General features: G+C 41.4%; 1 protein-coding gene across 6 annotated transcripts in view; it reads right to left on the reverse strand.

Moving 5' to 3' along the window:
- CHCHD6 (coiled-coil-helix-coiled-coil-helix domain containing 6) overlaps positions 1-26,501 on the reverse strand; it is a 117,803-nt gene that overhangs the window by 33,078 nt on the left and 58,224 nt on the right. For all 6 annotated transcript variants that reach the window (XM_075096013.1, XM_075096011.1, XM_075096009.1 and 3 more), the window contains 2 exons: positions 24,008-24,078; positions 8,115-8,250 (listed from right to left, as the gene is read on the reverse strand). In XM_075096013.1, coding sequence (XP_074952114.1) covers positions 8,115-8,250; positions 24,008-24,078 — 207 coding nt within the window. The remainder of the gene's footprint in view (positions 1-8,114; positions 8,251-24,007; positions 24,079-26,501) is intronic.

A 26,501-nucleotide genomic window follows, 5' to 3' on the forward strand; every position in this document is an offset into this window, starting at 1 on the left:
ACTAATTATAACAAGTGTTGGCTTTCTGGACAGCTTCTGTGAATGCAGAGGTCTTTAAAGGCCTTTCACCAACTCCTAAAGGCCTCTAACCAAAAAAGATGTTATAGCCAAAAGAAAGTTTCTTGCCAACAGATGAAAGATCAGTAGCAAAGCCAACTGTAGCGCTATATTGAGATCACTGTAGCACTGTCTTCAATATGTCTTGTTCCTGTATTTGAAGCACTGGTGTCCAGAAAGGTTAAACTATAGCTTGAGAAAGTCTAGCTAGGACTCATACCTTTAAATCACTTTGGAATCAGCACAAATATACTAAGAAGTATCTCCAGACAAGGAGGCCTATTGGGCAGATAGACTGTCACAGGGAGGTAAAAACCACAAACAATTAATGCAGGCAGAATGCAGAAAGAAACCTCCCCACAAAGTTCAGATTTCGCAACAGATGAATGTTCCACAGTCTTGGACAAAGGCTCTCTGGACAGAACAAACACTAGGCAAGCAGCATCAGGGCAACTTCCCCAAACCTTCCCCTCCAACACGCCATAGCGTGCCAGAATGGGACTGGCTTGCTACTAATAGGAGGGATCGTCCATCATTCATTAACTTCCCAAGTTCTCTTTGGCACTGCAAAGAAGGGCTAGTTAGAGCAGCCTTGCTTTCTTGGTAACAACTCTTCCACTGGATTGGGATCAATGCCACCAGAATAACCCCTCTACATGCTACCTACCCAGACACATTCAGCTGATCGGTGAAGGCTTTAAATCCTATTAGTCCTCAAAGCATTCAGCCCCAAGACCTGCTAACAAAAACAGCTGATGGACTGTGTGTGTAAACTGCAAACTGCATGTAGCAGGAAACCATCCTGCGCAGACTACGACCAACAAGGAGCATAACAAATCTTTGGTTTGCCAGTTTGTCATGAAGACTTTGGCATCACTGATATAATTTCCCAAGTTATAGCCAAGTTGTCAGAGAATGGATCTAACATTAGCACAGAAGTTATGGAAGTCAGGGCTATTTTGGAACTTCTTGGCTATCTGAAGGCATTTGACCACTGACCTTGTGCTTCTAACCAGCAGTTGCTATCGACAACAATTTTTGTGGATCTGTTTCAATCTAACTTCTGCTGCAAAACACATAGTTTAAAAATTGGAAATCAACTACTTTCTGTCCAAGACTGCTTGGTCATCAGTCTCCCGGAATTAATCTGAGTAAGAATTTCCACTTCCAACTTGCCAACACAGTGCTACAAATCTTTTGTGAAAAAATTTGGCATTAAAACAGTATGATGTATCACAACACTGTCTCTCCCCCAGGCAAGTTTTTCCCATACTAGATAAGCCTGACTGAATACAGGCTACAGTTCTCAGGAAAATGCTGCCTAACACACCATACAGAGAGCACAGAATTAAGGAAACCTGTTAGATACAGTAGATCCATGTAGTTGTCATTAATTTAAGCCAAAAGAGAAATAATTTTTTAAAAGAGAAAAATACATCAGAGAAACACATTCCTTTCCTGATAGTGCTTGGCCCTACTTTGCTTGAAATTTTGATACCCAACTTCACATTAGCCTTTTCAGATTCACCCACTCAAAGACCACATCTCAGCATTAAGTCAGCTATGACTTCCCATTCCTGACTGACTAGCTCTTACAGTAAAGTTATTATAGAAAAATGTTTAGACTGCTTTTAAACAGGTTCAGGCAAACTAAGTTTTAAAACAGGAACAGTAGCACAGACCACATTTTAGAAGTAACAAAACACCAAATAGTTCAACTTCAGAAATTTTAACGGTATTCTGACTGCTTTCCTTTTTCTTTTTTACAAAGTTGCCTTCAATACGAGCTGTGAAACATGCATATTTAGATTAACTTTACCTGTAAGTATATCTGAGATCAGAACCATCAAGCAAGAAATTAGACCCAACGGCAATTCTGCCTCACTGTAACAATGTCAAAAACACAAACAAGAACCAGAAAGCCAAAAACAAATGCACGTGGACTCTGCGTTGGACTGTCAGACAACAGACTGTTTTTAAGAGGAACGGGGTCAGAAGTCCTCCTTCCAAAGCAGGCAGCAGATATAAGAACTTGAGAGGAAAAGATGATGCAGGGCAGGGACTAAGTATCTCTGGAAGCGGAGCCTGGAAGCACAGCAAAGTGAGCAGAAAAGTTTTAAGCTTATTTATGCTCGTTTTCTTTAAAAATTACAAACTCCAGGAGGTGCCATATTTGGGCTCTACATGGACTGCAAACAGAAGGGAGAGGTACTTGTTCACGTGGGCTAAGTAAGTGCCGACGACATGCCAGGCTGTGGGGAACATCAGGGCTTCATTAAGTGCTGAGACACAGAGCAAATAATGAACTTATGCCTTCAGTTTCGTAAATATCAAGTATAGGCAGCAGCCATTTCCATTTTAAGTAGGCCAGCATTTTACTCTGGGACATGCCTCATATAATAAGATGGTTTATGTCCTTTCAGGCAGCTCTATATTTTCAGTTCATTCACTGATGAACTCTTGAGGATATGAAGTGGCGTGTGTGGACTCAAGACTTGCCAGAACCAAGAACTGCTGCCCTAAAAATGAAAACAATAACTGTTTCCATCCTTTACAATTAGAAGCAAAACATGGATCCTTTTCACCTTTGCAAAGAACAGGTCAGGGTATGCTTGGGTACAGTTAATCCACTGCTGCTCTCCTTTATGTTCACGACTAAACAAACAGCAGCTGCCTGCAGCTTGTGGCCTCTCTACCGACTCCCTTGTGGGGGACATTTATTAAGTCATAAACTCCTCTGATAGTGTTACCACCACAGCATTTGCACAAAAAAAGGTTGGAAGAGAGAAAGATTTTAAAAAGACAATTGACTTTACAGAGAAGGGAAGAAAAACGCTTTATGTTTGCTTTGAGCAAGGACTGACCAACGGAAGAGAGGACAAGCATACACCTGGCTGAGGATGGCTGGGCGTACCATTCTCCAACAGATTTATCTGAAATGACAAAGCTGAATTTCACAAAGCTGAAACAACCCTAGAGTCTTCCAAGTTAGATATATTGCATTTCAAGTACCATACCATGTGATATATTTATATCTCCTCAATAAGACTTCAACAGCTAAGATCCACCTCTGCAGAATCCTGGGGGAGGAGAAATCCTGGCACTTCTCAAATACAGATATGGACCTCACTATACCTGGCCAAAACTTTCTTCCTCTAGTCACAGCACACTGCTACCCTCTACTCCAGTAAGTACATAAACAATCTATAAAGCATTCTGCAATCCATCAGAATGGAAACATCTCTTTAACAAAAGCCTGATGATCCAGAATGATCAGAGATACCCGTGGTGCAGCCCATGGCATCCCATGCATCCTGACGCTGTTTCTCTTAAGCAGAGAGAGATTCAGGTTGCAGAAACAACAGCTCCCAGCAGGCCACACTTCAGCAGGACCGAAAATGCTTAAGCAAAACCATTCCATCAGGATGGGACACTGCATGACTACCTGCGGCATCTTCTCAGCAATCTAGGTCGCTGGCCACAGATTAGAGACAAACTTCAAGCACAGTTGCAGTGCTTTGCTGTGTGTGCCAAACGGGAACTGGGCTTTTACAGGGATCACTCAGAAAAGTAGGAACCGTAAATTGACCACATTCCTTTTTATTACAGTCAAGGGCAAAGAAGAATGCAGTCGACTGAAGTTTATGTTAAAAGTCTACCTCCACTGGAATCTGGTCAATCAGTGTTTTGCAAGGGCTTGTTTGCATAGCAGAGTGACTCACAGTAAACGAGTGTGAATTTTCCCTGCACTTCCATTACAAAGCAAGAATGTTCACATACAGAGAAGTTGCTGTACCATAAACTCACTCACCAGTTTATTGCATTGTAATTTCCTTATGTAGACAAGCCCTAAAGCCTTGATAGAAGTAGGTTTACCTTTGTCTGTTATAAACAGCAGACTCGTGAGAAGCTGGACGCAGAATAGGGAGAAAAAGCACAGAATTATAAATGGCTCCTAGCTCAATGTATACAGCTCCTATTGACAAGGGAATACATGTGTCGAGTATGCAGCTCTTTATAGCTTGGTTTGGCCAGGAGCTAGAGCACAAAATTTCACCTTGGTCCTTCTGTGAAAGACAGGCATCTAGAGACAGCAAGAAAACACTTGGAAAGAAAGGGATACACGCTCTTCACTAACAGGCTTTTTTCTGCACACAGTCGCAAGAAGCAAGTTCTGTTTGAAATCTCAAATCACGTTAATATATGGTCACCAGAGGCCGCATTTTTCAAGTGGCAGCTGGTAGGAGATTCCCTGGTATAAGCACCAATTACGTAACAAATTAGCCAACTGAAATTCGATGGAAATTCCAATTTGCCTACTGGTGCAAACAGGATGTAAGGGAAGCAGAATGGGTCACATAATATTCTGAAAAGCTTGCACCTGAGTGCATATTTGCAAGGGGAGGGAAGCAATTCAGTAATAGGATCAGACTTTAAAATTAAAAAGAAAAAATTTGGTTTTCCCTTCCACCTGGACACAAAATAAGAAATTACGCAGATTCCACTGCCCACTCTCCTTTTCCTTCCACACCCTCTTCTCATTGGCATCAGACAAAACCTTGGGGAAACAGCAGCAGCAATTTTCAATTCTCATTATCTTACGGCAGCAGTAGCTCTTGGCGAAACTTGTGGTCAATAAACTACAGGCAATTTTAAAAGACACAATGGGAACTGCCGCTCCCACAGCTGTCCCATTATCCCAGCTTTTATTAGATTTAAAACCAGTGATTTCTATGCTGTAGCTGAAGTTCTGCAGATCCATGAAAACAGACCACCAGAAAAAAAAAAAAAAAAAAAAAAAACCACCACACTCCAAAATTAAACAGGGAACACTAACATACTCCGAAGTCAGAGAGCTTCCACATAAGCAAAGCACAGGACGCAGCAAGCAACCTGGAGCCTAAGTGGGCTGATGTCACTGCAGCAAGCCAATGGCGACACAGCCAAAACTTAATATTAAGGATAGTATAAATGGCAAAGTCAGCAAGCAGGTTAGGCAGGGCTCCCATAACTCTGTGAACATCACACTACAGGCATTAAGTTTGGAGTTCATGGTCTGGGTGTGCCTCCCAAGTGGCAGAGAGATATACTTGTGGATGGCAATTCAGGCCACCTGTTTCAGATGACTGTTTCAGGAGCAGATGTGCCATCCTCTAGCAGTGCCTATCTCTCTCCCTTGACTAAAAAGAAGTCCTGATGGCCAGAAAACATACAAAACAGGTAATGTCATTTATATCCCTACCATGCACTACAATAAAGTAACCTGTTCCAGTAAGAGGGCCTGTACAGGAAATGAGTAGTAAATACATTTCAAAACTCATTAAATGATTACCTGATATATTTGTCCGTGGGGCAGAAGTAACTGAGGGTGCATCTCAGCTCCCGGCTCAGAGATGTGCACAGCAATAAGCAAAGGGAAACGGGTGCCCAAAGGAACAGTCTCAAACCAGCACAGTAAGAGGGAAGATGCGAAGAATTATCCTCATCCACTGTAAGCTGTAATTCTCAGTCTAGAAATCTAGAGCTTGCTTTCTCCGAGTCTAATGTATACCATGCCCTGGAGACATTTTTACCAGCCATCAAAAGGAACTTGCAGAGAACCAGATGCTTCATTAAAGAATAGTCACCAAGCCTTATAAAATCTTTAGTAAAAAGCAGAAGAACAAATCACCAGTGTGCAAGTGAGCTGAAGTCACACATCCAGCTTTGATTACAACCTCCTGTACTGGAAAACAAATTGTGTTAAAAAAAAAAAAAAGGAAAAAACCACCCAAGAAATCAAGAGATTCTGGCCTCTCTTTCCCACATTCCTCCAACCTGAATTTCCTGAATGAGGAATGCGTGAGACAATGCCATTTGGTAGAAGATGCTAATTTAAACTTAAAGAAAAATAACAGCTTAAAAGGGGAAGGGAGGAGGGAGTTTTAATGCTTCATGAAAAAACACAACAGCTTGTGATCGCTACATATATCTCAGGAGTCAGAGGACTCAGTAAGAGCAGCGAGGCAAACTGTCAGGGCTTGAGCTGTTCTGGGACAAAGGAAACTACAGAAGGTGTACTGCCTTACACGAGTTTTATCTGAATTCATACTTGCAGAACCCTCTAGCACCTATATCTACTGTGGGGCTCAGTTACCTGTTCCTTAGCCTCTCTCAACTCCTTCTTGTAACATAGCAAAGATACTTTTCGTCACACTGTCATCATCCAGGGCAAATCAATGTCCTACGCATTGCTTCTTTCAGGAAGTTTCTGTAATAGTGGGGAAAAATTTCTGAAGTTCACTGAACACTCTGGGAATGAAGACAACCCCTGGTTTTTGGTTTATAAAGAAAATCTACCAAAAAAACCCAGCACCACACAAATCCAAAAAAGACCCAAGTTAATAGGATCTTTCACTGCCCTCTGCTGTTACCAGTCATTTAGCTTCCAATTTACTCTTTAATAATGTCAGGCTGGGGGCTCAGGGCTGGCAGCATCCCAGCCCCTTTCTCAGGCGGGTTGGAGCCGCAGCTTGCAAATATGCTGAAGTTTAATGCAATCTGTCTTCTTTGGTAATCACATTCCGCCTGCACTGCATGCAATAAAGATGTATTGGTAAATGCATTTGCTAAAGATATACTCCACAGAAAAGGCTACAAGCCTGATTTACAGGAGGCAAGGAGGAAGCATCAGGTAACAGAGGCTGGCAATAGGTGCGCCAATGCTCCGCGCACAGCAACAGAGGCCATGGATTGTGCAGCGGCAGCACAGGCACTGCTTTACTTTAAAGCTGAGAAAGAAAAAGAAGCCACACGTTTTGGGAGCTGGGGACTTTAAAGATATCAGAGAAAAGCCCTTTCCCTGGCAGCTTTAACCTTGCTGATTTGCAGACATACAAAGACCTTCTTTGTAAACAGGAAGGAAAAAAATCCCACTAGGACTAGCAACAACATTTGGTCTAATATATCCTGACAATTTTCCCATCTCCTTCTGTCGGGCGGCTTCTGGGAGCCGGCTGGCAGCTTGTTTCATGTTATACTTAAATCAGGCATACAGCTTCCCCTCACAATGCTAATGCGACAGAGAAAGACTGCTTCTATGAAATCTCCATCTCTCCCCCACCCTTTGCATTAGCAATACCATGAGAGGAGCCTCAGTTTTCTATTCCCAGGAGGCTCCATCCTTTTCCCCAAATCCACCTTACTATAGTCTCAGCACCTTTTGGAGAATTTTCTATCCCCCAGCCACTCCCACCCCACCCCCCCACCAACAAAAAAATTAAAGCCTGTCCTTGAGGGACACCTGACCCACTGAATTCTCATGTGGGGAATAGCATCCTTTACAGTCCACACGTTCCAAGCAGCAGCTTATGCCATACCACTCACTTTTCCCAAGACCATATCCTACTTGTAAGGTCCAAATACTTCATTTTTCCCTTCTCCTTCACTTGCTTTGATAGCCAGAAATTCTTCCAAGGTACTGAGCAGCTACTGTCCTAAGGCATCAACAGAATCTACTAGGGCTCTGTATCTCAGAAGGAAGAGTCATAAGGCTTTCTGGTCCCCCACAAAAAAATGAACAGGTTTTAGAAGTGTGCAATTTTCTTAACAGGCAGCAGCTTTGCCCTGTAAAAAAACCTTTCCTCATGCAGCAACGAAACGAAGCAAGACCTCCAACTGTGAAGTCCCATAACGGGAGGATGTTTAGAGCCTGTTCAAAATGCTGCCAACACTGGCAAAATGGATTTGCCTACCATTTGGAAAATACAGCATCCAAGAAGGCAAAACTTGGGAAAATTTATTGTGGTTGCTTTTGAAACCTAGGAGCATCGGTGTTACTGTTTTGGTGGCAGCTCAGTGTAACAGGACCCACTGGCGGGAGTGAGGCTGGGACATACCACAGCGTGACTGGGAAACATGGAATGAATGTGGGAAAGTGGATCCCAAAGGAAAATTGTCTCCTATGAACACTGCAATTTGACTAACAGATACCACAGCTCTCAAACACTTCCCAGAAGAAAACACCATGCAAAACAAGACAGCAAATCCCGCAAGTACGACAGGGAAGCTTTTGTTACCTTCTGAGCTGCGCTAACACAGCGCTGATATTGCTTAGCCAGCTCCGAGCATTTGAGCACTTCACGTTTATTTTCTTGGTAGCACTTCAGAATTTCAGACTGCAGGCTAGCACAGACAGGATCAGTGTTCCTCCTCCTGCAGGGAAAACAAGCACAGAAAGATATGTGAAGAGGAGTTTTCACCCACTTACTACCATTTTACCAGTGACACACATACTAATCTTGTGCTGGAGTCACCTAGCCCTGAAAAACAGAGAAACTGGTGGGAGCAGCAATCACCAAAGTGGGTCAAACAACCAACAGTGTCTTTCAATTGAAAAATCCAGAGTATTTAGCAGAAAGAAGGAACATTTTCTTTCTAGGTTGGTGTGGAAGGCTGTTTAACCCTTATATAAAACATGATCTCTCCTCTGCAGTCAGGGGGGCAGAGGGAAGAATCAGTTCCAAGAGGTTCAATGATTTCCCCAACTCACATTGGAAACCTCTGGCAGAACTCAGGAATCCTGGCTGAGCCTGTGCTAGATCTGTAACAGTCTGACAAGGAACTGAACAGACTTGTTGAATAAGCCGCCTCAATCTATTGATTTTTCATCTATTTAAACAGTTCAAAAAAATCCAACATGGTTGGAAGCACTGCAATTCTCCTAGTGACTAGGAAAAACAGAATAGCAGCAAGACCAGGTATCTTTTTCTTTGTATTTCTGAAGCAATTAGTACTCGTACCCCATAAGTGGCATTGACAGCTACCCAAGAACAATTAGGGATGATGTTCTTATACTCTAATGTGCATGTGTACATATGGCATATCATCAACAACAGTACCAATAAAGGGGAAGGTCATTGTAAAACAATAACAGCAACAATGCCACAAACACAGTAATGACAGTGTCATCAGCTGCAGACAGGCAGACACAAATTGCAGGAATTTGCAGCACAATTGCCATGGCTGTTTTACCAGAGAACGAGAGAACATATGCTTAGGTGTAGCAATCCTCAGATGCTGCCTCCTAAACCATAAATCCATTTAATTCCTTGCATTTTCTGCCCCAATATGCTTAGAGAGATCTGTGCCCAAATATCAAACACACCTCTTCCTTCCAAAGCACTCGATGCTACAGGCAGGCATTAATGCCATGCTATGATGTATTCATTTCCACATAATACAACAGGCACTCAATTCAGCAACAGAGCTTCAATAACCAGGCAGGAAGAAAACATGACCTGATCCTGGGCATGTCTCATTCTCTCAGGTAGAAGAGATTTCTAAGAAACATGAAATCTTAAACCAAGATCTTCTAAAAGCTTTTAGAGAGCTCAGATATGGGTTTCCAAATCACGCTTGTTTTTGTAAGATGCTCAGGAAAGCAAGTGGAAGGGCCAAAAAACAAAAGAAGCAAAACTCCGTCCCTTCCATATCAGCAACTTGGTTGCTCCCTCAAAATAGTTCACTTGAGACATACTCCAAATTTTACTTCTTCAGTCCTCAGTCCTACTGCAAACATACATGGACAGACTAAGAATTTATCAGTATGACAGTCACACTCTAAAACACTGAGGCCTGTATCAGAAACTACCAAAGATACCAGAGAGACTTCTTTTTCTACCTTTTCACTAATCTTACAGCTTTTAGAAGAAACTTATTCCATGCACATTCCCTAGAGGCTAGTGTGCATTTCTAATTTCTATGTTCTATAGCAAATCACCTTTAAAGCCTCTAAAAATCCATATTCTAAAAAAAATCTTCAAATTTTGGAATAGAAAAGAACCCAGGGAGATCTTCAGAAACTCATAATGTTGGCATTTTGCTTTGTCACTAACTTTAATATCACTCTAATCAAATCAGCGAGACTGTGGAAACTATACCAAACAATACCAGGTCAGGAAATACCACCAAATCCCTCAATTCATTGAAGAAGTTAAGACTTTTAAAATTAGGTTTTTTAAAAACTCAGCCATGTTAAACTGAAGGGCATTTTGTCATTTTCATGCAGAGAGCTGGAAAAGCAAAAAGGTACAGCATGCCACAAAACAGACTGTATTCATCTGAACTGAACAATATGGTACAAACATCTCACAAATATTTAGAAGAATGCTTGAGGTTGCCATTGTTGGCTTGGAGAGCTATAGAAATTGTGCCTTTTTTGTCTGTTCCTTTACTGTCCCTTCTATGGCATCAGTGTTTATTGCCTAGAGTAAATATAAAGCTAGGACCCATCGGTGGGCTTAGACAGTAGTGCAAAGTCCGTGGCCCTCTTCATTAGACAACACCTTGGTGCTCAGCCCACAGCGCAGAGGACTATTTAAAAGCCACAGAGCAAGTGTTGCTGCCTAAAGCCTACCAGAGGCAAGGGATCATTCAGCACAGAATGGTAAGCATTGCCCAGCGAGTACCTAAATCAGGGTTCCTACATGCCACTTCCCACGACACAGAGAGGTTTTATTGGGTACCAGGTACCCAGAACCATAACAATAACATTCCCCTTTATTTCTTCAAAATAAAATCTCAAACTGTGGTTATGCATCAATTGCACCAGCTTCTCAAAACAGATTTAGAGAAACTAATCAACATAATGCAAAGTTGGTTAAGGTGATTATCAATACAAATTACACAAACCAATACATTAGTGCATTCACAAGTGAACTGGAAATTCAAGAGAGCCAGTTAAACCCCACTGAGAATGACATTTCACTCTGGAGCAGGAAGCTAGTGCTGCTCAGGAGATAACTGTCACTGTACCCCACCATGCAGTGTGATCTATGAAATGAAGGGACAAGAAGTAAATGTGAGCTCACCCTGAGGAAGCGCATCCTGCAGAGTCTGAGAGTACAGAGTCACCCACATCCAGCAGACTAGTTCTGGTACGCATCTGGACTGAAAAGGGGTATCTGAACTGCTTTGGTGAGCAATTGCTCGAAGAGCTTTCCTCCCAGCACTGCAATCACTACTCCTCTCCTATCTGACCCAAAGGGATGCCACTCTCCTGCTCACATTAAGTCTCCTAACTTCAGGTTGCAACATTTCCACACAAGTGGGAGCTACAACCCCATATACATCTTACAGTTGTCTGGCTTTACTTGTACCTATCTGAAAGGAAAAGGAATTAAACAGAAAAAAAAAAAACCATGCTGGAGACCAGCAGTGTCTAACTACAAACATCTCTGTTGAGAGCAATGGCACATTGACTTCCAAAGGAGGTGGACCTTTGTCAACTATCTCCCTTCAACCACAGCCCAGTTCAAGGCTGTTGGCACTAACTAGCCTTTAGAAAAATTAATCTTCTGGACACTCCACTACGCTGCTCTTGGTAAACATCTCCCTGCATGAGGGTTTTTATTACTATTTCTTAAACAATAAGGGGGAAGGAAAATTGTGGAGCAGGGATGAGGTTTGAATACATAAAGAGAAGACTAGTGTGCTTTGACCTTTCTCCTAAAATGGGTCACAGTTTTAAGCATAATATGCCACCATCAAATAAGGGAAACAATTAGCCTCTGTCTAAAATAAAACATGTTGTGATTGCTACCACTATTATTGAAACAGATGTAAGAGGCTCATTTATAGCAGCTAGGAAAAAGGCAAGAGAGAAAGGCTGGGCCGGGAGCAGCTAGGACAATACCTGCGGACAGGGAAGTATGGGAGATGAGCTCTGACAATACCTTGGAAATAAATGCAGGACATACAGAATATGAATGATTAAACCAATAACGCCCCCTCTCATCTGTTTAAAGGAAGAGGAAAGGAGAAAAGATGAAAGGTGGGAAAAAGGAAAGGATGAATCTAGAAATAAAACTCATTAGCAGTGCCTCCCCATCATAATGGGGAAAGAACCCTTTGCCTCATCACTGTTCAATGGGAAGGAAGGCTACATACACATCAAATCCATGATTTCAGATCTTCCTCTCCCCCTCCCATGGAGGGATCTAAATCAGATCTTTGTCTGGAAAAGAATGGAGAGGTTTTCTTAAAATGAAACAAAGGGCATCCTTCTCTCTGCTCTCCCTTGAGGTAAGACAGAACGAGCACGATCTTCCTGCATTTTGATACACCGAGAGTTACCAAATCCTCTCTATCACTGCGTATTCCCTTTACTTTATTTAATAAATGAAATCTCATCAACTTATCCTTCTTCTATTATCACTGCTGACATCAATCTGATAATATTGGCTTGGCGTGGAATCGTGCTAGTATATGTCCTCTTGATATTTAATTTAAGAGAAACGTCTGCAGTGGGGTGAATATGTGAAGCAGGCTTTTTATTACTGGCAGCAGTAAGGACGCTGGGAGTGAATTAGACATTCATCTTAGTCAGGGCCAATCTAGTGGCTCAGAAGAGGTTTTCTTCTTAACCCTCTCCTAACTGTTCAATAGCAGCAGGTAACAGCTGCTCCAGTCAATAACTGCATTCATTTGTCTTGGCAAATTCATTTCTACATGGATATAAACCCCATGAAGAAGTGCTAAGCATCTGGGAGGTTAAAGCAAGGTTCTTTGAGAATTTCTATCATAAGTTCCATGATAGTAGGAAGAGTGCTGGTCTAAACATCCATCAATTACTCAAGAAGCAACACAGCTTCCAAAGACAAACACGCAAACTTACTGCAAGAAGCGATTAAGGCAGTATCATCAGGATACAAGACCCCATAAACAGAAGGTTTCAAACACAGCACAATGGCTACTAGCTAGTTGATGCTGACAGGCTCTCTTTTTGGAAGAAGAATTATGGAGTCAGTATTGGAATGCAAGGGAAAGCTGGAAGATATGTATGTATTTGCTAGTCCTTCCACCAAGCTGAAAAAATCAGACTAGCCAAGTGGAGATACAACTTTAATGCGTTAGGACTTGGCAGCTCTTTAGACTAGTGCCAAATCAGTAACTCCCCAGTGAGTACCACACCATCACTTGGCTTAACCGGGTAAAGCAGCAATTCCAGATGGAGTTAAGAACAAGATCCTCTCTTTACCTTTTACTCTGGGAAACCATTCAAGCTGCGAAAAACTCAAGTTAGAGACTGATGGTATCTAAACCTAAATATTTCAATATCTCTGCTGAGAAAGTGAAAAACAAAGACATGCAGGGCCCCTCATATAAGCCAACTTCAGAGTAGCTAGCTCCAGTACACAGCTGCAAGCAGCAACCTAAATGAAGCAATAACCTGGAATTCCGCATGGGCTGCAAAATCCAACAACTGGATTAGCTGGTTTCTGCTGCACTATTTGACTAAGGCCAGTGTCTGAGCTAACTCGAGCAAACCACGTTAGTCACCACCGTCACTACAGTGCAGACAGCCTCAGAGGTCAGCAATGAGGTGCAAGGGGAGCACTGTGAGCAAAACCCAGGGCACACAGAAGCAGCTTCTGCATGTCAGGAGGAAATCAGAGACGTGTCATACAGTTGGTTAGCATGTTTATGTATCTAGGGTACATTACATGCATTTCAGACTAAGCTCAGTGATGCTTTGGTCACATAAATGTGGTGTGCTGCCATGCTGTACTGTACATATATAAAAACTGATAAGTGGTTAACTGACCTGTAAAACTGCATTCTCCCTTGGGTGGCAGTTGGGTCCTCTTTAACATGTCGGAAAAATAACTCCAGACAGATGCAATACACAGCACATAGAAAGGTTCCATCCTCTCTCATTATTGCATCCTTGACATTTACAGCAGAAAATTAATCACAATTGAAGCATTTCATTCACATATAACAAATTCATCAGCACAGAACAAACAGCCAGGAAAGCTAACTTTCAGCATAGGATGCAGGATGCTGCACTATCACAAAGTGGGCCTCACTACAACCTATGGGATTCCCTGATCCTGCACAGCAACTTGATAACGTGGCTTGAATGAAAGAGGGAAGAGTTGTGTTTCAGCTGTTTGGCAAGAGAAATAAGAGATGGAAGAAGCTTAATAGATTATCCAAATGTCTACTAAAAATTCAGTAATATTTAAGCTACATAACCTAGCACAGTGTAAATAAACTGCATGCCTCATGAGGATAAACTAATGTGATCAGGAAGGAAATATTTCTGATCAGTCTCATGTATCCAAAACACTGCTCATCAGGCTTTGCCACTGATCTGGATGGAATACAAGGTTTGTAGAAGTAACATATTGTATAGAGCAAGAGGGGATGTACTAAAAGAAAAGGTGAAAGAAAAGGTGAAACCTTGTGACAATTTTCATGAGAGTAGAGGCACTACCTCCAAATCTCAGCTGAAGCAGTTGTATTCCTGTCTTTCTAAATCCTTCCCATACCCCTCGTCACATTGTCTGTCTGCAGCACACAACTGCACAGCTGCAATATTTCCCCTCTCTCTTCCTCCCCCTTGACAGCTGCATTTCAATGACAGGTCACCTGATTCTTTTTCCCTACCTTGTCCATGGAAGTGCCTAATGAATGCATATTTCTAAAGTATGAGTTTGTATATGACTCTGATCCTACAAAATTTGTCTGTACTTGAATACTTCGCAATCTCCATTCCTTTTTTGACAACTTGTTTGAAGCTGCCCAATTCCCCACTGCAATTTGTGCACTCAGTGCACCGTTGTCCTTTCCAGGACAGATACCTCCCTTCCTTCTGATCACAGATATGCAGAAGCTGTTCTGAAATCTTCTCCAGTGTAAGCAATTACATTCTATCACTGAGAACAAAAGTTAACACGAATGCCCAAATCTCAAGTGTCAGCAATGTGTTGTGTCACTGTAGTGTACTCAGTGAAAACAGCCTGCCCCAACCACATTTTCTTCAAACAAACAAAAAAAAAAATCCAAAAACCCCAAACTCTGAAACATGTAGAATGAAGTGGAAAGTAACTAGTATTTAGCAGTTCTCTGTAACAACTTCTAATTTTGGAAATCCAGGAGCAATCTCTCCATTTCAGTGGTGAAATTGATGCAAAGAGGTTGTGTGACCCATCCAATGCTGGGTCCAGCTTTCTCACTTACTCCAACATATCACAAACTCTCCCGTCCCTCTACACAGTTTATCCTCATGCACAAGAAGTCATTTCACATTTGACCAATGGGTCACCCTTAAAGACTTCAATTTATACTTCATTGTGCTTTGCCAAGTGCAGTTTCAACCCAATTTAACAGGCTTCCTTAGCACCCCATAAGCTGGAGGCACTGGGGTTTTACTGGTGGGCTGTGGGTCTTTGGGGGAGGAGGAGGGTCACAATATGCAAAATACTGTACAAAACGATACAAAATTAAATGATCCCTGTCCTACTGAACCTGCAAACGCAATAACCAATCATCCCTATTAGTATTCTGCATGGCAGATGGCAAGTGGTTTGGAATAATGAGAGACTTTTCCCCACAAGTGGATAATTCCAATGTACATTTGGATGTAAATTCTTTACTGATTATGATGGTAGAATACTGAGTTATGAGAAACTGCCAGTTTGGAAGATGAAAGGAAAACTACTGCCTCTTCCTTTACTTGCCAAGAGATACAGAAGTTAACAGAACTGGCTCTCCTGCCCACAAAGCCATGCACCATTTTTCCAAAGATGCCAAGCTACTAAAAGTTGACTGGCAAAGATGAAGAGCCTAAAGTTAGCAGCAAAATGGTCTCTGGAAGCCAAGCAGGAATGAGTCAGAATCTTGTTGCTGGAAGGAGTTCTCTGAATCAGAAAGGAAGCTGGCTCAGCTCCCACAAGGCAGAAAAGCAATATAGCAAGCAATAACTGAATGTGAAAACAACACACAGCCCAAGAAGTGACCCGAATAGGGATTTTCTTTCTTCAGATAAAAAACATAATCTAAAAACTGGTTAAGATCTCAGGTCAGGAAGGGAATGCATGCAGCTTACAGAATGCATGCAGCACTATCCTAAGAATATATGGGTTGTAGGAGTGCTATAATGTCTCAGGGTTAGCTGGGGAACTGCCTGCTGGGCCCATATTCCTTGCCGGTCTATTAAACCCTTCCCCAAAAAGTATTCTAAGGAAAGTAACTGCAGATGTGATATGCTGATTTCATATAAACTGCAAGACATGAGGGACAAACAGGTTCTGTAAATTTTTCCTATGTGAGGTGATCTCGTAATGATGTCAGACTGCTAACGAAATGTTCTTTTTAAAAGAAAACCCTGACCACTCATTTGAACAGCAGTTACTTTTCTAAAAACGCCACTAAGCACTGTACTAGGTCCCTACAGTTTACACCAGACAACACAAAGGGGTATCAGTGACGGACAACAGTGTCAGTCCATTAGTATTTTCTGCACTGCCCGAGTGGCATATCCTGCTAAAGATGCGGAAACAAATTCTGAGAAGAGAATGAAGCTGCCAGCATTAAAGTTCAGGTGGGATCTGAAGCTAAACATTCACCTTATTAAAAAAAATCCCCTTGCTTCTGCCCACATGCTCAATCTTGGAAACCACAGTGTCCCCCTTTACCATGCCATGCAATTTGTTGAGTACTGACTCAGCAAGATCCCCACTAAGCAGTTACTCATCCCCCAGAGAACATCAATAATGGTGCTGTCAAAGAACACACACAAAGCCCTGCAGTCTATTTCTGGGGGGAGGTTAGGATTTTTTCTTTTTTTGTGTGTGTTTTTAAAATAAATATTATGATTTCAAGAAGTCCTCAGATAATCGAAAAAAATCCTTATAGAAAATAATTTTGATAACATTGTTTTAAGTTTGGAGAAGAGGATCTGAAACATCTCAGGTCACTTAAGACTCATGCCTCCTTGAGACTGCTCCATCGTGCTATTAGTGGCACTCACAGTCAGCAAAATGCTGAGAATTTCTCTCCAACGAAACAATATTCATCCCTGAATAAGCAAGCGCTCTTGTCTTCCAAAGACTATTTTTTGGGGCCAAATTAGTTACTAGAACCAACCCCAGCAAGGTCCTCTCACAGCAGGTTGAGTACCACCTGATCTTGAGACTCCAAAAGATGATGGGACTACATAGCCTAGAAACCTATTTTATCAGAGTAACTTCATGAACTATCAAAATCACACCACATAAATAAATAATAAAATAAATAAAGTCATCGAAGCCTGGTCTGATGGCAGACAAGATTTTTCTCTCCCTTTATAAGGGAGGAAAGGACCTCACTCTCTCATCAGCCAACAACATAAAACACCACCAACTTCCTCTCTGCAGATGCATCACCACCATGGAAGGTGTCCACAGCCTTCCTGCCACAGTCCTTATTTACCTCAGAAGGTGGAGATACAGAAGCTCTGAACAATTTCTCTCCTCAGATTTCCTCCACTGGTACTTGCCTTTGATCTCTCCTATCATCCCTCCATCACTACAGGAGGAGACTCTGACTCAACAGTAAGTAAAGCCATTTTGCACAGCACATATAATCCAGAATCAGGAATACAATTACTGTTCAAAATAGCAACATTGCTCTTGGAATCAGTTGCTAGTGAATTAACGACCAGATTGTTAGGAGTGTTACCTCAACTCTGCCTTAGGCTCCTAATTAGCAAACAAGTCATTAATTCACTGGTAACTAGCGGCTTCTCAGGCATTATTGCTTCTGACATCTGTAATTCACCACTCTCTTTGGAAAGCTTCCCCAGACAACTTTAACCTCAATCCTCCACAAATCAGCGCCATGCCACTACCATCAGCACTCTATACGACACACACTGGAAGAAAGTGGCAGAAAAGCACAGCAGGATAAGCTGAGCTGGGTCATTAATTAATATTCAGGATACCTTCACCAACTCAAGCCAAGGGGAGAGTGCAGGACCAAAGGCACAAGAAGTTCTGGACATTGGTGTGGACCTGTCATTACATCTATATACACAATAAAATACTATGAAACCTAGAGAAACCTTGCTTCTATTATGGTACACAGTGAAACATGCAATTCCCAATCTGAGGGCAGAGATCTGCTTCTATTTTCACTGCATTCTCCATGATAAAGAGCTTTGAACTGAAATATTTCACATAGTCTGATGCACAAAGTATTTATGAGGTTTAACAGGTGCACAAATATCCATGCTCTTGAAAACAATCTGGATTTGGCCTGCCAACAAACCCTGATCTAAGGGTTTTATAACGGCAATATTACTACAGAATACAAGTGCTTTCCATGTAAAAATCGATAGCAATAGAAACATCCCTAGTAGACTACATGGAGTCTTTGGCACCTCTTCCTTTGCTATTCCAGTCTTTGCTGTTCAGGTCTTATTTTATAAATTCCCAAGTTCTACCAATGTACCTTTGAAGAAATGCTCTTGCAATTTTGAAAAGATATATTAATATTTGACACCAGTTTTTCAGCACTAACAGAACTGCAATCTCAGTTCATTGGACTGATTTATTAGTACCCCTCGTCACGCACGAGAGGAAAGGCAATACTGTAAACACTAGATTAGAACACTGGGCAAAAGGAAAGTCTTATTTAGAACCAGCATCTTAGTAATCCCTAAGAACTGAACTTCAGAAAGAAGGTTCAACAGCTTGGATAAAGTATACAATCTAATAAGTTTTCAATATTTAAAATTTGGTTCAAAAAAGAACAATCTGGAACATTTACACAAATCCATTACATATATTTGACTTTTCCATTACCACATACCATACCCCTGAAGTAGTAAGGGAACATAGCTTCCTTGGAAATCAATGCACTGGTACAACAGTTGCATAACAACAGGCTTTCCAGAATTTTTAAAGAAAATGTTTACGTGTTAATGTACATGAGTGAATACCTTGTGAAGCAGAACTAAAAATGATCAGAAGGTTTTTCTTTCAGTAAAATTCACATCACATAAGATGACACAAAGTCAAAATTGACCCATCTACTTTTACCCTCTTTTGAAATAACTGTGGGCAACTCATGCCTTGTAGTCTCTTAGAACAATATTCCAATTTCCTACTAAGAGCAACTTTATAAACCGGAGAAACAGGAAAGCTTTGACTAATAACCCATCTCTTTATTTAAAGGTTACACGAAACAGACTTAGTGCAGCCAAAAGCAGGAACGACCAACACAAACTAAGCACTGAGGGAAGAATAGGACTAGGATGGAGCCAAACCTTTTTTGTGAAGCTATCATCATTGCAGGGCACAAAAGCGCTGTTGAGATAAGGCTGGGGATGAGCTTCTAGCAGTCTTTTATTCCTGAAAACTCTTAAATCCCTATTGCAGAGGCTCTTAATTTCAACACTGAATTAATCATTTGTCTAATCTAATGACAGGAGAAATCTCAGAGCAATTTTGTTTGAAAACGGTATTGTCTTTGCTCCTCTTCTCCTTGGGCTTCATGACTGTCCACATAACAACTATTTCAGAGCTTGACTCCTGGGCATAGCCCTCTGTTGAAATACCTGAGGCCCCATAGTAGATTTCAAGATTAATGAACTCAAGTATCACCACATAACTATTTTATAAACTTTCCAGATCTACACCATCAAGGCAAAAAAAGAGACAGACAAAAAGAAGAAAAAAAGAAAAGGCAGTTCCTCCAGGTTCCGGTTAGTGTTGCCATTTTAATTGAGGGGCCATCAGTCTCAAAATTTTGTGCAATTCAATAATACCTTCATTTCCATGAGTACTGAAAGCAACCATAAATTCCCTCTAGCCAGCAGACAGTCCACCTATGAATTTTCTCTCTTTCCTGCCACTGAGTCAGTATGGTTCTCTACTCCACGTTCCGCCCAGGAGGACATTTACTACATGCCAGTTTCTCTAACATAATCACCTTAAATACTCATGTCCATTAAGTTTTAAAATCTTATGACCTTTAAATGGAACTCTTAGATACTAAGTCCTGTTTGGAGTAAAACCCTTTGGCAGTTTCTCCACTGGAAAGTTGTCTTGGATTCAAGGCTGATCTCTATCAGGACATGATACCGGCATTCTTTATGCAGTCCTTGATAGCAGCACAAAGCATATGCAGCCCTCTCACTCAGCACAAACGCAAGGCAGCACAGCCATCGGTAAGCAGCTTCAGAAACAGTCTGCAAACTATAAGGAGATCTCAGAGGGAAACTCAGCTTCAGAACAATTTTATCTTTTAACAGCTTCCTAATCCCCTCACCCCACTCCTGCAGCTTTACCTTTCAGAGAGAGTCACATCCCCACCCATGCCAATTCTTGCATCCAAATTTAACAACTACAAAAAATAAAATAAAAACGTGATAAGACAACCTTCACAAAAGAAATAAATACTTTTTTTAAAAAAAAAAACCAGCATTTTGAGGATAAATCTAGAGTGCCTTCACTAAGCCATAACCTCTTTACTGATGTTTTTTTCCTTTCCCTTAACAGATTCAGGGTCTGTAATGACATTTAATCCTCAGAAGCTAATCTAAATGTAACACTCAAAAGAAGACAAAGACAACACAACAGAAAAAAAATTTGGTCACTGCCTTTTGGGAGTGCTGCTTTATCCCCGGAGCGAGCGCATTAATAGAGCTTGGAATGAAATGCCATTTTATTCTCTGTAGCAGGGAGGGGATTAGCAGGTTGTCTTCTCTAAACCCAGTCTGAGTCATGGCTCTATGAACACTGAGAAAAGGATGTGGAACGAAGTGAAGGGCAGGGAGTGCTGGCTTTTTATTTACACGCTGCTTCCTTTGTGGGTGGTTACTGATGTGCACAGTTTGCTAAACAGGGAAGGAAGGAGGAAAAAAGTTCTAGGTCCCCAGACTTTAAATTCTGTTGGTTAGCAAAAGAGAAAAATAATAATGGATCGATTATAACAACATCATTGAGACAATATGTCCGTGGCAACTGTCCAATTCACCACAGCATGTAAGCAACAAGGGCAAGTTGCTTAAGGTGCTGAAAGCTGTCCTCAGTGATTTCTTGTTGCTAGGATCTTCTTCCTGGGAGAAAGGAACAGGTTGGACAGAGCCCAGAACAAAGAGAAAGGGGACACTGTGGTAGGAGGAACGCAGAGACAGGAGCAGGCTGGGTTCAGGTAAAGAGATGAGGAACAAAGTCCATTGCATAAGTCAGGCTATGCAGGCATCAAGACTAGCATCCTACCTTGAAGTAGAAACCAGGAGCTAATGACTATGTCAGTGATTTAATATGAAGCTCAGCAATAAGTACTTCACTTCTGTTTCTATACAAAGGGACATAGGAATGTGTCTACCTCACAGGCATGCTGTGAAGGGTCACTGGTGGAAAGCTTGTACAATATTCCTAAGTCCTGCAATGCTTGATAATCACTAAGGAGAGGAAATAGTCCATAAAACACTTGACCACTTGTGCAGAGCTGTAGGTGTTGATAACAGAATTACAAAAGTCAGTAAGTGCCAAGAAAACACTGGGGGTTTTGTTCCAGGTATTTCATATCTTTGCTTCAACACAGACTCTGAAAAACAGGGTACTCCAACCCCAGCTCTATTCCCCTCTTCCTCCATCAGCTATGCTGATTACAATGGCAGAAGACAACAAATCCAGAGTAGACTGGTCTCACAAGGCAAAAGTGCCAGGGGCAGGTCAAAGAGTTCAGTGAAACAGGGATGATATAAGCTAGGGAAGAGACACTATGGGAAGGAGATGCCTTCTCCTCTGCAGATGGATGAAGTGCCACTCCTGGTTTCCTTTCATTACAGGAGCTATCAAAGTCCAGTATTGGCAGCAGGTAGACCTGTGCTTCATTCATATTTTGGCTATATTCCAGTTCATGTAATTTTACTGGAGTGTCAGTTTATTCCTGCCAACCAAGCTACTAGATCTGCATAAATCAGTCTTACCTACCTTAGCACTTACCGTGCTCGTATGTCTAACATGAAAGTGCAAAACAGGATGAGCAAACTATTCTTTCCACTAAAGGTAATAAATTACAAGATCCTGTGACATCAACAGGCTGTAGAAAGACTTGACTGAATATATGACGCCTAACAAGAGGACCTCACAATATGCAGACTTCAAGTCCTACCAGTTAATCATGAATGCCAATGCACGAAGGAAGTTTCCCTGTTCCAGCCTTATCATGACCCACACATGAGGCATGTGCACTCTTTTAAGAGTGTTTGTACAGTGTGTTGTACACCAGGGCAATGACCCTGAAAAGGATCGCTGCATACTGCTGTAAGAGATGCGCGCACTGCAGGCTGATGGGGCAAAGCAACGATTCTTCCCACATGCACAATTATCAAAGGGCATTATCAATCCCAGATCATGCACTCCAACACGCGGCTCAGTGCAATCCTAGCTCTTGCTGGCAATTTCTGCGGTAAAGAAATAGACGGTTATGATGTTCACTTTCTCCCTCAGTTTCACTAGCTTGGCCCTTCTCAAGGCCTCCCCCAGACATGTTATCTTTTCACACAAAATTCACATTAGGGCAGTTGTCTCTTTTGGCTGCAAGAAGACAGCCTAAGGAATCTGTCCCTTTTTGACAGCTCAAGTTCACACGGCCTTCAAATAGAAGGCCATTATACAATAAGGCCAGAAGCCAGTGACTGGCAGATGATGAAGGCTCAAAGAAAAGGGGAAGGAACCCCTAGGAGACCATAAACACATGTTCTGAATCTTGAAAGAAGTCAGACATTAGCACTTGCATTGGTCTCAACCACTAACCTTTATGAGAAATAGTTGCATTCCTGAGTTTCCTGCATTACCAGTCTTCATCTCCACAAGAAACAGAAGAGACCAAATGAAATTGAAACCTCAGGAACCAAACTTAAGACTACTATAAAAAATAGGTTGGTTACAGTCTGTAATAGCAAGTAAAGAACTTAATCCAAGGTTCCAACCTCTTCCTTTACAAAGTCACAAGGATAAATCATTGCTACATGTGTTCCCAAAAACCGACTGCACATCTGCAGAAACAAATCCAAGAAAAAACTGGACTGATCAAAGACTGTCAGAACTTTATATCCTATGGATTTTTAAAATTTTATTTAAAAACAGAATTTAGAATTTTACTATGCAAAACTGCATGAAAATGCACGCAATGTGTTAGCTGCCTTGTTTTGGCTTGTTTAGCAACTTATTACTTGACTGTCCAAACAAAAATGTGGAATTACAACAGGTTATGTGATGCATTGGCAGCCAAACATGATTTTAAATAAAGACAGCACAATATACTGCACACCCCACTAACATATTCATCACTACTATATTATCTATTTATGCAATTAAGTATCATACAGTCTGGACTGGACCCAAGTGGACTACATATGTTGCTACTCCAGTTTACTGCATGTTGGCCAACTGTTTACCCAACTGAGATCCGAGTGCTGCTCTTGACAGCGTAATTGCTTTGGACTCATTAATATTAAAGAATTATAGAAAATATTTTTTCTTGGACAGCTGTTAGTGCATGTGGAACAATAAGCTATATAACGCCACGGGCAAATACAAATGGAATTTAGACACTAAATATGCTCATGGTAAAAAGACAACATTAAAGGCCTGCTAATTGTGCCAAGGCCAATAAAAAAGGTCAGAAAAATCACTGCACCCATTCTAAGAAAACATTCATGATAACTACAATTCTATTTTGATTTAAATTTAGAGGGCTAGTATTTAGCCTGTTTACTTTTTTCTTCCCTGGGCAATGAAGACTTTAGAAGGGCTGCCATTCTTCCTATTTCCATGCACTAGGCCAATGCTGCAATGTGTAGGTTAAATGCATGGGGTCAAAGTTTGAACAGATCAAATATGCTCCATTGCCATTTTGAAAACCCTAGTAAATATTGCCGTTTAAAGTGAATTTTCTAGAGTCTACATCTTCTCCCTCATTCTCCCTTCCAAGATCTAACAACTTTATACTAAATTCTGTGAAGCTTGGCACAGAAAGAGAAGACACTAGCTTACAACTCCTCAGCCCCTTAAATGCCTTACAGGAGGTAACTTGACACTCCGTTTATGGGAATATCCAGAGGCTACACACCGAGCATTACAGAATGCAACTGGAACTGCTGAAAAGAACAAAAATGGCTCCTCACTTTATCCACTCCTCTGCCTTGGTGGCTGCCTCCTGGTACTGCTCGGATGTCAGCTTGTAGATCTCTGCATTCTGAAACAAAGAATATAATACTCAGCTCTAAAAATTAAAGGTGTCTCAGATCTTATCCCATCACAAAATCATCTTCTATAATTAATAACGATTTCCAACAACAAAGCCTATTCAGTTCAAAGAACACAAAAAATGCTTAAAAGTTCATTTTCTTTTCAGCAAAATGCGTCAAGGCCACAACACGTCCTCCATTCCGCGCTTCACTTTTGTGGAGGGAACGAGGCGAAAAGGTCACTAATAACCAACCATCAGCTTTGATTATTCCTTGTAACCACAAAAACAAGGTGTTTCCAGCACTGAGTTACTTTGAGTTAGGTTGTGTTTTGTTCTCCTTTTTCATTAATTGCTGTGAAGGATCTTGTAAGTTACTGACATGTAAGTATCAAAATTGGCTGCTAGCAGTGGAAAATCCATTTTACATTTCAGTGCTTCTACTTATGTTACTTATTCTTTAAAAGACAATTATGCAGCCTGTTTCCCTTTTAACAACACAGGGAGGCGTATCAGGTATCAGTTAAGGCACTGCCAAACAGTCTGGAGTGTCTTGCTGCAGGGCTTAAGAGGTTTGCATTAAATTCTCCTGAGCTTGCACAGAAAGAGTTTTAGTTCACAACTGCTCAACCACTGAACATGGAGGATGAATTCCTCCTCTCGGCTGCACTTACAAGCTTCCCAAGCGCGAAGAGCAGAAGGGAATGGCTGCGCGCCCCCAGCAACTTCGCTGCAAGATCTCGTGTTACTAAACTGCTGATAAAGCTGCTTTAGGCAAAGTCTCTGGACTTTACACCAAAATAGCTCCAATTGCCTCACTCAAAACTCATCTGGCAAGACCCTTAGTCCGAAAAGGCACATGAAAATATGCAATAATCAATCAAAAAAATGACAAAATGGTATTGAAAGCAAGGAGAGCTATTCATGTAGCGCCGGTTCTAGCTGCTATCTCTTCTCTCCCTGAATTTGGTCATTTTATATAGAATACTATTCTTGCTCTTCATTTATTTTCCCATAAATGCAGCTGTGGTCCTGCGCAGGATGAGACGACACATATTGTTCAGTGGTTAGAAAAAGGAAAGGACAGATATAACTCAAGTTCTATTAGCGGTTCTGCCACTTGTGCAATCTTGGGCGAGTCACCATTCTCCATCTGCAAGCGAGGGATAACAGCTGCCTGTATCACTGAAGTTGTGTGAAGCTTAGCTAATTGGAAGGTTTATACAGGTTTTCAGAGCCTAGGCTTCAAGGTGCTATATTTAAGCATTTTTATCTCTGGTGCCTGAATTTATGTCACATACCGAAAAAGCCACAGAACAGACTTTGCTTTTCCAAACTTTGACCTAGAAGACAGACTTGAACTGAGAAATCATGGATGAGTAACCACATCAAAATGCATTTTGCCACCAAATTGTCATTAAAGTTTTCATTTACTTACTTGTTACATAATGGTCAAACTTCTATGCTATTAAACCCATTTTACTCCTTCCTATAATGAAAAGTTCAGAATTTAATGGAGCCTTTTTCTCTGTCCTGTAAACAGACCTCATGACTTTCAGCTCCCTGCTGTTACTTATTCACACATGAAACCACAGGACCTGTGCTTCATTAATTAAATTTGCCATTAAAAATTAAATAATGTGAATAAGTAGATGTAAGCGTTATCTCCATGGGTTTCACAAGCCTCACCGTTTCTCCAATTACTAACCAAGCAATTTTCATATTTCATTCTGCCTGATTTCTCAAAGGGACTTGATTTGAGAGATCAAAATGAGAGAAAGTGGGAAAGAGAGAAAGCAAGGTAGTAAAATTAAACATTTTTCAGGCAATAGGAAGTAGCCCCGTCAGATACTATTAGCCTGCAGCACTCTGCAGTGAAACAGCAGCAGGAGAGGAAAACAGGAACAAATATGTTGTACGTGAGACCCAGCATGAGGTTGGCATTTAACCCACCCAAAGAAAGATAAAATAGCCAACAGATTCATTTACTGCTTGCACTGTCGATTAACGTGGTTGTGGCACAACCTTGCCCAGTTGATCAGAGAGATTTCAGCTGCCTGGTACTATGGTCAGCCCCATCTACAACAACATCAGCTACAAACATGGACAAAAATAGCTGGGAAAGAAACCAGTATGAAATAGCTCTGGATCCTAAAGCTGAAGAAAAGCAGGCAAGTGAGAAGCTGAATGGAGAGGCAAGAATCTCAGTGAGGGAAACGAGAAGAGACCTGACCTCACAGAAACCATCAGGCACGATGCAAAGATCAAGGAGGGGCACAGAAGACCTTCAACCTGAAGATGAAAGCCGCTGAGTTTTAAAAATGAAAAGGAAATATCTTTGCATGTGATCCAACTGGGCATCCTACCTTTGAGTCAGACCTCTCTGCCTTCTCCCCCGCCTCAGGCCCTAAAAAACAATGAAGCAGTATTTC

Source organism: Phalacrocorax aristotelis, chromosome 6 (assembly GCF_949628215.1).
Source record: "Phalacrocorax aristotelis chromosome 6, bGulAri2.1, whole genome shotgun sequence".
Taxonomy (NCBI): Eukaryota; Metazoa; Chordata; class Aves; order Suliformes; family Phalacrocoracidae; genus Phalacrocorax; species Phalacrocorax aristotelis.